This window comes from Falco peregrinus, chromosome 3 (genome assembly GCF_023634155.1).
Source record: "Falco peregrinus isolate bFalPer1 chromosome 3, bFalPer1.pri, whole genome shotgun sequence".
NCBI lineage: Eukaryota > Metazoa > Chordata > Aves > Falconiformes > Falconidae > Falco > Falco peregrinus.
Genome location: NC_073723.1, coordinates 88480142 through 88492561, shown reverse-complemented (window position 1 = coordinate 88492561; position 12420 = coordinate 88480142). Strand labels below are relative to the sequence as shown.

General features: G+C 39.9%; 1 protein-coding gene across 11 annotated transcripts in view; it reads right to left on the bottom strand.

The window, feature by feature from the left end:
• PTK2 (protein tyrosine kinase 2) overlaps positions 1–12420 on the bottom strand; it is a 223946-nt gene that overhangs the window by 130051 nt on the left and 81475 nt on the right. For 10 of the 11 annotated variants that reach the window (XR_008746230.1, XM_055798242.1, XM_055798244.1 and 7 more), the window contains one exon: positions 1505–1731. Coding sequence is in view for 10 of the 11 variants with exons in the window: in XM_027779091.2 (XP_027634892.2) it covers positions 1505–1731 (227 nt within the window). In the remaining variant the exon portion in view is untranslated. Of the gene's footprint in view, positions 1–1504; positions 1734–12420 lie in introns of those variants that run through there. The other variant, XM_055798246.1, reaches the window with a different exon arrangement.

The following is a 12420-nucleotide window of genomic DNA, read 5'->3' as shown; positions in this document are numbered from 1 at the left end:
CGTACCAAGTAACGCACTTTATGAAACAAACCAATTATATTAGACATAAGTGATGCAGCAAAGAGGTTTCACGTGGCACCCAAAAACCCCTATTCCATTTAAAGTAAGTGTATACTATTGAGGATAACAATTCCCAGTGTTGCACCTCTAATCTGTCCGCTCACCAAGTCATCCCCAAACACAGGTATGAGCTTATTAAATTGGCAGGACAGATTTTCTTGATCACCAATGAAAATCCTATCACAGTCACAAGGTCTACTTCACTGAGGAATGGCTTTTCATACGCAGCCATGCTAGAAATGAAAACGTAGGGAAAGAAGAGAAAACATTCAAAACATTTGAAGTTTTTTTTTACTTTATTTTCTTTTGCACAAAGGAAACTTAACAGTGGGCAGGAGGAGACAACAGGTCTCCTTAACTCTGACAACTCTCTCCCTTCAGCAGATTAGAATAAGGCCTTGTACTGGAATTTGAATTATTATATGGAGAATACAAACATTGGAAGGAATGAGCAGATGGGAACCTGCTTCTACAGTAAGAACCTTACAGAAGAAAACAACCCCACACACCACCTACCACCATGCAAGATTCTGCTTTTGGAGGAAAATGAAAAACCAAGCAAACCAAGTTTTAAAAGCATTAGACACGTTAAATTGAAATTTATTTCAATTTAAATACCACAACACCTCAAAAATTGAAAGAGTAAGCGTAGCAAATGGTAAGTAAAGGTCTCAGCATTAAAGACAGTGTATGCTTTAGAATAAACACCGTTTTTTCATGCATACATAACATTTCTACATAGCTCAAAGATTACAGATACTTAGAGTTATTCTTTAAAATATCCCAACCTTTGAGGTTTTTTTGCATAGACTAATTGAAGGACAACATTGTAAAAATACAAGCAGCAGGTCACACTACCAGAGGAGAAGAAAACAGAGGGACTTGAGAGGAGGAAGGACTCTTCAGCTCAGTTTCCCAGCACTCTGGGAGAATGAATTTCCAACCAAGACTTTTTTTTTTTTAAAATCATGTACACATTACGTTTAAATATTTTAAACACGTAAATACACACATCTTACATTTAAACATGTAAAAAATTATTAATTTTCGCTTAAATATGAAAAATGTCATTTAATGTCACCTTCATCCCAGGTCTCATTCCTGCCATCCTGCCATGAGGTGTCACACAGACTTTTGAGGAGTAAAAGTGGTAAAGGTCAATCGACATATGTCAATATTGGTATCTAGACTGATAACCACTGTTCTGAATTTCAAATTTCAATTCTGCAAAAACAGGGAGAGTTCTCATTTCTTTAAGATAATACAATCATACATCAAATTTTTCTGTTCTTGTTACTCGTGATATAAAACAGTTAAAGACGCTTTTAAAATAAACCACAAAACTTCTGTGTTTGTTTGCTTCCAGACTTCTACCTCCCATTTTTTGAGCATGCAGTTAACACTTAACCTAAAGATGGCACAAAAATGCTGAAGAGAGACTTACTCGGACATCAGTTGCATCTCCATGACGGATAATGCTGGCCCATGTTGTTGGTTCACTGCTATTTTCAAAGTAGTGAAAAACCTTTAAGACTCGTTCCATGGCCCCCGGGGAACGCTCCATCCCAGTACTGAGGTGCGTCTTTGCACTTGAACTTGGTGTATGATTCAAGTTTGGATCAAGGTAAGCTGCTGCCATGGTTTTGCTGGATGCTAGGTATCTGTCATATTCTAGGAAAGGGAAACAAAAAATAAATTAAGTTTAGTTATATCTGAATCTTACACTGAATCATACACAAAGCATCTACTGGAAATACATTAAAGACTCATTTTTAAAGACATTTAGTTGACTTTTTTGGAGTCCCCTCCTAAACAAACTATACCGCTACAAACATATAAAACCCACCCAGATGACTACCAGAGAAACTACAAGCCCCTTGGAGCAAGTGATCTGAATTTGAACACCACAATCATTAACGAAAGCAGCATCTTTAGCAAGACTCCTTCCTTTACTTTCTCAGTGACTTAACCCAGGCCCCACCAAAACTTTCAAGACCAAATAGCGACATCCAGTTTCAACAGGAGTTCCTATCCCTAAAATCTATCAAGTCTGGTCTTGCAACAAGTCTCTAAAGATCAGCGTAAGGAAACCCTGACAGAGCAGTCACCGAACTGGGGGGCTCTACTAGGAAGCCTCACACCAACACCAGGCTCTCCTGTTTAATGCTAAGACAATGTCACATCACTTGTTTCATGCTATTTTGGGAACCAGTGGGACTCAAAACCATCCACAGCCAAATTCATTATTCCCCGAGGAACCACTAAGAACACCACCGTTTCTCTTCTCATCAGCTACTAAATAAATGGCTAAGTTTTATCATCAATTAGCCCGGTTTCCAAGCAATTTCCAAGTCTGGTGGCAAAACACATGGACCATGGTACAAGTCTGCATCTCAAAGAAAAAAAAAGAAAAAATTGCCTCTTGGCTACTGCTGCAAATTAGTCAGCCACAAGCAGATGGTGTCTAAGAAATAAATGCAGTAGAAAAGAAAAAGAGCAAACAATACCTCCTGCCTCGCCTGACAGTCTCAAGCATCATCCCAGTCTGCTGGCTGGAAAGAGCAAAGAACTGCAGGGCTTTGCTCCAGGGCTTGGGCAAGTGCACAGAGCTTTCTGTACCTCCTCCTCACAGCGAGCAGCCAGTGGGGAGGCAGTTTTGGAAATCTGGAGATGTTAAAAATAAAATAAACTTGATCTTTTTGGCATGGTACTCCAAATGCCTTTCTGGTAGTAAAGCTGGCCTGCAAAAGGGGGCTGGAGGAGTGAAACTGCCTCAGCACTGCTACTGAATGCCTGAGCCTTAGTTTACTTCACTGTGAGGCAGAAGGGACCCATGTTTCTAGCTAAGCTCCTATAACACCTGGCTGCCCCTCAACAGAGCTTCAGCCATCAATGTGCCACCCGCCATGGTGCTCTGCTGACCTTCCCGACACCTGGTTCAGGAAACTACTGGAAAAAAAGAAAAGGCAGTTTGGTTTTCAGGGTTGGCTTAGTTTTACACCACAGATGCACAAGGTGCCACAGATGTTAAGATAAGCACACAGGAAGAGAAGCAGAAGCAGCCAGTGGTTGGGGGCAGGAGGGGAGACTATCTCCCCTCCAGCAGCAGCAAGCCACCATTCACCAGTAACATCAAATCACACCAGGAGCTCAGCTAACAGGAACCCAGCACCAGCAATACGAAGATTTGAAATCTTCAGATAACATTTGCTAGTGGCTGAAACAGGACTTGAAGTTTAACACAACGATCTGAAGTGCCTACCTTAATTCAGACCCGCAAGGTTGGGAGGAAACAGTATGTCTTTACCTCTTGAATAAATGGTTGAATTGCATTCATCCAACAGAACTCTGAAGAACTTAAAGTTAGAGCAGTATTGTGTCAGACAAAAGGCCTCCAATGTCCTGCCCTCAGGGAAGATGGTGAGAGCAAGCCAAGGAGAGGCTTATCCCAGACATTCCCCCAGCCTCTGATCCCTGAAGGACTCCCCCACCTGCCAAGTGCTAGCTTAGTTTCATATCCCTGTTGCCTCTTATCTGAAAACTCAAGAAACCATTATAGCTTTTGTACCTTGCTTTATAATTCTCTGTTTTGGCAATCAATACAAATGTATTAACCCAACCTTATGCCACATTAAAACCTTTACTCCTATCCACCCTACACCAACATACAGATCGGAAAATGCCAGGAACCTCTCTGCAACGCTGCTCCTGACTTATCCTCCCCAAAGGAGGTTGTGAGTTGTTTTCATATAAACCTTGACTTGAAAGCTGAAGCAGGTATAAGTATCTCCCCTGTGGCAGACTAACACCAAGATGACATGATCGTACGTGCTCCTAACTGCAGGGCTCCTCTCCTCTAAGATTAAAATAGCCATCATGAAACTCTGTGTCTGCAGGGTGGGGAGTTTCATCAGGACAAATTCATGCAGATGAAGCCCTTTAACAGTGCAACTGCTAGGCATGAAAAGGCAGTTTTCAGGCTCAGACATGGGCTGCTTAACTTCTGCATTATGTTCTGCCTCCTTCAGAAGAAGCTACCCTACCTCAAAGTCACTAGTAAAAATGTTAAACTGTATTTCAAGCGCATGTATGCAAAAAGCAGGAAAATTTCCTACAAACCAAAGGAAGGAGAGCAATTTTTAAAGTAAAGGAGAACTAAAAGAAAGCATGCTTTACTATTAATTTGCCATATTTCATCCACTGAACATATGCACTCATCAAGTTTTATTTGGGAAAAAATACCGAAACGAGCATTTAGAAGATGTATGACCACAGACTCAATATAGACAATCTACATCCCTGGGGAGCAATAAACAGAAAAGGAATGAAAGACATCAGTTTCTACGTAGAGAAATGCACAGGCAGCATAACTTCAATGGACAGGCAAAACATTATTACAATTTTTTTCATGTTCATTACATTGAGGGGGAAATGTGGAATCAAGCGTCAGACTGACTGTACTGGTACAAGGTATTGTCAGTTTTCACAAGGTTTTATGGGATAGAGGTTTTTAAAGGTGAATCATCCTTCCAAGCAAAATTAGAAAAATAGTTTTCCTTCAGAATCTGAACATCACTGGGTTCCTTACAACTTCTTTAAAAAAATCCTAATGCTTACTTTATAAGGTACCAAAAGGGCAATAAATTTGATTGCTCAAGGTACAGAACAGAATGCTGTATCCCTGCTTATGGACCTATTAACATTCCCATTAAAACCAGCCCCTGGGTTTGACTTTGTAATGTGACCGTAAAACTGCCCCAGGCCAAAACTCTGTAAAACATAGCTGCTCTTGATGCAAGGATAGTTAAACAACTATTTCACAAGATATGCTTGGTTGTTTAATGATACAAAGAAAGCTAAGATTACAAAACTAGGATGCTTGTTAGGGCTCTTCTAAATTCAGATCAGACTGGTTTGTAATCCTTCCATGACACATCTCAGTTTCAAAGAGCAGCTTTACTCCTCTTGGCATTAAATAGACAAGTGGTATGCTATGATGGAGCAGAAACAAGCTAGAGCCAACGAAAAGAAGGCTAAAAGAATGTAGATAAAGATTAGATATAAGAAATTTTGTACAATGAGGGTGGTGAGACACTGGGACAGGTTGCATCTGTGAATGCTCCATCACTGAAAGTATTCAAGGTTGGACAGGGCAACCTGATCTAGCAAAGATGTCCCGGCCCATGGCAGGGAGGTTGGACCAAGTGATCTTTACAGATCCCTCTCAATCCAAATCATTGTACAGTTCTACATTGTGTATGGAGACTTGACTCTGCTGTATTTCATTGGATGTTGTGGTGAAAAAAGAGCTGGAGCACGTCCAGACTAATGGTCTTAAATGAAGGGTAGTCAAACTTGTTTGTATGCAAAGTCATGTACCAGCTATCCCTTTGAGCTTCCAAGAGCAAGGACTATTGTTCTCCCAATGCTTGCGCTTTAGAAAAAGCACCTCTATTTCTCAGTACTGTGAAGACTTATTCCAAGCTGGGGAGAGAACTGAAGCAATATGATCCTGGTCTGGTGATACTTAGTGGGTCTGCTGAGATGCTGCAGTTGTTACACCACCATGATGCATGTTATTGAGATGATCTCCTCTACTGTGGTGGAGCACCTGAGGTTTAGGAAAGCGTATGGGAGACAGTTAAACAAGATTAGAAGATCGAGCTTTTCAGAAAAACAAAAAAAACCCAGCAACACTGCGTTTCTCAAATCAATTACAAGAAAGCACCATTTATCTTTTTTGTGCTTCTTTCTGTTTCAATACAATTTGTTTTGAATACCTGCAATTTTCATTACTTAGCAGTTATAATAGGGAAGTATAAAAAAAAAGTTTATTTTCTCAAAAAGCACACAATGGTGAGAACTAACTGAATCCTTCCAGAAGTCATTTGCTGCTCAATGTGACTCCTGCTGACACATCTGAAGAGCACTGAACATTCTGCACATTTGCTAACAACACTGGGCACAAAGTCGATATTACAAGTTCCAGGAGCACAAAGTTCAAAGTCGTATTTCACTACCAGCTCCCAACACTTAGAAACTAAATCATTTCCACTAATGAGACAGTCAAAAATCATAAAAAATATTTAACATCAATTGACTAAAAATCTATTAATAAACGGATAGAAAAGTCAAAGTAGTCTCATAAGGGAAATTATTTAAATGCCAATAATGTCTTCAACATTAGCAGTTTGATAATACATTAAAAAATAATAAAGAAAAATAAACAAAACTGTTCCTCATAGTAGTACTGGCAGATGGCCAACAACGCAGCATTAACAAGTTCATTTTACAAGGAACCAAGCTGTAATTATTCACACTGTGACTTCATGTTGTCCTTTGTAGATACCACGAAATTTCACAATGCTGCTCAGCCTCCATATTTGGATCCCCATCTTGGGCTTGAAGGCATCAACACCTATGAGCTAAAGCCCCTTCCAAATAGCATTTCTGCAAAATAACTTGGCCCATCTCAATTCAAACCTATAAAACCTGTAAGAATCTATAAAAAAATACAATAAAAATTCAGAGTGCATTTCTTTCTCTGGTCCTGGTGTAGTAATTCTACAAGACTTAAAATACTATAACATATTAAGTTTATTAAAAGAAATAAAAGCCTTCAGGTTACTTGCATCCTCAATAAATAATGCTGTTTTACCAGACCGACTGGCTGGAAAGCAGCTTTACAGAGAAGGACCTGGAGGTCTCGGTGGATAACAAGCCAAGCATGAGCCAGCAACGGACCCTTGCAGCAAAGGCAGCCACCAGCCTCCTGGGCTGTGTTTGGCAGACCATGGCCAGCTGGGACAGGAGGGAGGTGATCCTTCCCCTTCTTCAGCACTGGTGAGGGGTATTGGGAGTGCTGCGCTCCACAATATGGGACATGGACATAAAATGGAGACAGTCCAATGAAGGATCACAAAGACAATTCAGGGACTTGAGCATCTGTCATACAAAAAGCTAAGAGAGCTGGGATGATTTGGCCTGGAGAAGAGAAGGCTCAGGGGGATCATCCAGTAAAGATGGAGCCAGACTGTTCCCAGGAATGCCCAGTGAGAGCACGAGGCAATGAACATAAAGTGATGAGAGCTTCTGCACTACACAGGTGGGTGAACACTACAACAGGTTGCCCAGTGAGGTTGTGGAGTCTCTATCCATTCAAATCACGACTGGACACAGCCCTGAAGCTACCACCTGTAGCTGGCCCTGCTCTGAGCAGGGGCATTGGATCAAACTATCTCCACAGGTACTTTCCAACATCTGTGATTTTGTGATTAAGACTAACTTAAGAATTTCTTTCACACTCTAAATTCCTTAGAATTATCCATAATACATCTCACTTCAGACAGTACACACCTCATGAATTTTGAGCTCAATCCATTTTCACAGCTTGTATTGAATCCTGCTGTAGCCCACCTTGCAAAGACTAACTCAATTATCTCAACCTCACAGAAAGTAAAGATTTTAAATACAATTTTAACTATGTACTCCATGACAAAGCTTGTATTTTCAGGAGTCTGTGTTAAGAGTCGGCACATTGCTGACTTTTGATATGCCATCTCCTGATAGATATCATTTATTTAATTTTTTTAATCATAAGATCTGTTTTTTATGTTTGCTGCTGGACATGAAGCGCATGACTCGCTAAAATCCTTCTCAGAAGAACTTAAAAGACACGTTTCTTCTAAGAAAACAGTCATAGTGTATTCAACTACATGCTGATTGTCAGTCATGTGGCATGGTCGCACGCTTGGAGTGCCTGACTATGACAATAGTCCCTTTCCCAGAAGACCAGACAGAGTGGAAAAGCAGAAAAAGTAACCTGGTCAAAGCAGCACCCCCAAAACACATACATGCCACAGGAAAGCAGCAGCAAGCATGCTAGGTGTGCAACTTGTTTGGTTTTTTTTTATTATTTACCCAATGTTAACATCTTGTTCCACACTTAAGGATGAAACTTTAAGAAAAGCATTAGGTTTGTGATTTCAAATAAGGGATAAGCACAGAAAGAGAAAAGAAAGGGTATTTTTTCCTATTATCATCCCTTCTGCCTTCAGAAAGAGTCAATAATTTCAGCTATTTCTATAAATCACACTGGAAAGTGCCTGTTTGTTTCCTACTGAGTTTATTTTTCTTGTTCTCTTTCTTTCAGCTAATGCTGATGGTTCAAAAGCAAAAGAAAAAAGCAGTAATCCTTTATTCCACTTTAGACAAGCTTCAGCTATATTCACTCCTCTTGGTAGTATTTGCTATGACTACATCCAAGAACGCTTTTATTTCTCTTGCTGCCTCTTCTCTGATCCTCTCCTGGCCACTGCTGTCTCCTCACTCCTCCAGATACGTATGTATTTTTAAGTACATTACATTGTTTGCAGTCAGAAACATTTATGAAGGCTCTCACAGGTCAAAGTATAAAGCAGCCCGGCCAGCCACATTAAATCAATCTGAAAATTGAGCTCTAAATATCTATTTTAGTCTGAATTGACACACCGAGTATTTCACTATATTGAAATGAAATGGAAGAATGGCCTGGTACAGCCAACTCCTCCAAACACTTCCCCACCCACCCCACCCATTCCCAAAAACACTACCCAAGAGTTACTAACTCTATGTCTCAATACAGTTTAAAGCAGAAATGTACAGATTTCTGTCTTTGGTATTTTAGAAATACATCAGTAAATCAACATGAAAGATAATACAGACCAAAGTCAAAACAAGTTTAGCAACGCAAGTTGCCAACGTGGAAAAAAACTATTTCAATTACATCAGTGTTTTAGCAGGTTAAATATTCAGGGGAACAGGAAGGAGGAATTCAGAGCTACAAGACGCTTAAGAACCAAAGCAATCTGACAACTTTGGGCCTCTTAAACACAAGGCAAGCATATCTCTGAAAAAAAAAAATCTATTAATACATACATGTATCACCTAAACTAACTGAAACAAGGACATATTCCATGTAACAGCTGCTATTGATGCCAGCTGTCTTAAGGACTGTAAGTCACTTGTATTTTCAGGAGTCTGTGCTAAGAGTCAGCACATTGCTGACTTTTGATATGCCATCTCCTGATATACATCATATAAATATTTATATTTTTTTAATCATAAGATCTTAGCAGCTTATAGATCGTAAGAGCTTAGTAGCGCTACAGCAGCAGTAGACTGTTACTTGGGTAGCACTGCACCTTGAGATGAAAAGAAAAAGTTTCAGGGTACTGACAATCAGCTGAACTATTTGCAGCAACTCAAATTACCAAGATGTCTTCCACTGTCCATCGGCATTCAAAACAGTACCCATCCTTCTCGGTAGAAACCCACAGGATTAAGTCCTGACATACCTTAAACAATTTGGTTTAACCCAATTTTATTGTAACATTGCATAATCTGCACTATCAGCAATTCCCTTTGGAGTTGGCACCAATTTCTATTTTTAATATAAAAAAATTAATAATGAGGAAACATCAGTTGTGTTGGGAATACAAGAAAACCAGTGTCTGTATATGTCTTAATTAGAACAAGATACCCAGCTAGATACTTGCCCAATTTCTCAACAGCACTCTGAACCTTCACTGTGGTCCTTCGGCACCACTGAAATCCAAGTAGACGCTAATCTCCCCTTACATCTTCTGTTGTTGATATTTTTAATTTCTCTAGCAAGTTGTAAAGAATTACAGAGGTGCAGTTTTCTTAAAAAGGGCACCACAGAAATGAGGAAGGAAGAATTCTGGATTTTTAAAATAAAGGTTAAAACACGATTCTACCTATTTTGAAGCTGCACTACTGGCTGGCAGCAGCCCTTCCTATGAACATCAAAACAAGAGAATGAAGCCATATGATTTCAAGCAATCTTTTCTAATACTACTTGCTGAAATACTGGTCTGTGGAGGCCCTATGTAGCACAAGCTCTTCTTCTAAACAGCTTTAGAAATAAACCAAAGCAGTGAGAGTTCACTGTCTTTCTAGACTAGTAAAAACTAATTACAGAGTTAGTGATAATGCAAGTGTGTGGTTCTCAGAAATGAAAAACTGGAAGTGCCTGAAACTAGAGGCAGCGGAGGAAAGTAGTAGGGTATTCTGGCTATGCACTATCACAGCGTAACACACTTGGCTTTGGCTACCATTTGACTTTAAGCCTGCCTTTCCTAGTTTGACATTACTGAACTATACCGTCCCAGTTCTACATTTCAAAACATTCAGCTGTATAGGCTTTAAATTTTTAACCCACCTTAACACAGTTTTAACCAGAAGCACACATCAGATAGAGGGCACTTAAGCACTCAAGAGGAACGGAGCATGTCACCAGCATGACAATGGCCTATTACATAAAATTCAATGACCTGTAAAAAGTTTTACTTAAGCCTATTCCAGCTCAAGTGTTTTCCAAAGCCAGTAATTACAGTCTCTGGTACATAGGTAGAAATTAAGAATAAAGTGGGTTTTATTCAAGTGATTAAATGAAGTTGTGTAGGCTGATCATAATTCTCCTAATTACAAGCTTTTTTGAGATTAACTTCTCTATCTCCACACACACACAAAATGAGTGATTCTCACAGTTGCAGTTCTTGGAACTGGGCACGTACCAGGTGTCTCCTTGCATCCTCACAAAAGATCTTGAACAGCAGAATAAATTGTGATAGTCCCTCGGATCCTCTTAGGAATCAAAGCTCTTGGCTTCTCAAGACTGTATGCTATGTTTGAGGACCTAAACACCAGCCACATCAGTCTTTAACTAGACATTTGCTTCTCCTTCTCCGTCTCTCCTCCAGTCCCCATCCACTGCACCCAAAGACAGCCAAGTAAGCAGAACTAGCTTAATCACTCAAAGAAGAGACGTAATACTTCCTCAAATGTGGCATTTGATTTAACAGTCAAGTCGAAGGCATAATGCCTAGTAAGAAATCAGTTGGTGGCCTCCAGGATTCACGTACTGACCTTATCATGAAACTGGCACGAATTGAAGCCTCTGCTAACATGACTAGTAAGTCTCTGTACTCTGGTTAAGTCAAGCTAGGAACAGATATATATACTCTGTATGGCCCATTTCAAGATTTTTCTTTAAAAACAACAAAGGCCCAAAAAACTCCACTTAAACAACAAGAGAATGCCAACATATTCTCCATCACCACCACCCCGCCTTAAAAATGATTAACACACTTAGTCCACCTGAAGCAGTACATCAGGGCCCCTCCAGACTCCTGGAATCAATACCAATGATTCCATACTGCTTTGAGGCAGAGTAACATTTATGGATTCTCCACCAGTGCTTTCACTCCAGGTGGATCCTCTTGACATACTGTGTAGGGCTGACTCTAAACCCAGAACACTATCTCATTGCAGCTGGAATTCTCCATGGACACAGTCCCTTGTACCCACACTCTCTCTACAAACTAGGGACTTCTGTACTGTGCACTGCACGTGTACTGGGAGGGGCATTCGCCATCGTTGTTCTTTTCAGTACCAACGAGGTTTATGCTACTGATGATACTTGCAGATTTTTCCAGTGAATGCTCCATTAAGTCTTTGAATAGAACCACCAACACTGAAAAGCTCCGAACACCTGTATCATCCAAGAAACCTTTGGACCCCACTGAAGAAGGCATTTTACAGTCTTTTACCTCCAACCTACGAACATGGGACTACTGAACTCTCCTTGAGTTTAGATTAATTAAAGCATGTTTAATATAGTAAAGGTCCTGAGGTTCAACATTTGCATTTTATTGGGAAATAAGGAATTCATAATTTTAAGGAAGAGCTGTCACTTGATCAAGGTAACTTAAGATAGCAAGTGGGTTCAGAATGGGGGTTTCCTCAATGTGCAGTAAAAGGGGACAGAACAGACAACTGCTTAGCAAACAAATGATTTTAGAAAAACTGCTTTAGGTTTTTTTTCTATAACCACCTTCAGTATGTATGCCAGATCAGACAGAGACTTAGTTTCACATAAGATTCAAGATATCAAAAGGTTAAGACTTCCAAGTTGAAGACTGTAACAGCTGCAATTAGACCATTCTATTTCCAACTCAGCTACTTCCTAAAGTTTTTAAACAAGGAAAATAAAAGCCATTCCTAAACTAGTTATTAGCCCGTTTAAATATGCTGACATTAGGGCTTCCTTCAACAAAGGTCTCTGAAAGAGAAACTTAATACTTCAAAGGGTAACATATTGGTCTGTAGTAGAAAAATTCATTGGAACTCGCAAGAGCAGGGCTCAGTCCCCTACAGCATGACAAGTTTTGTTACCATTAAGCTTCATCAGTTTTGTCATTTCAAATTGTGGAAGAAATCATGCAGGAACATCTCAAGAACACTCTATCACGGTACATGTGGCACTGTTTTCCTCTCCCCTGCATCTTCCCAGGACAA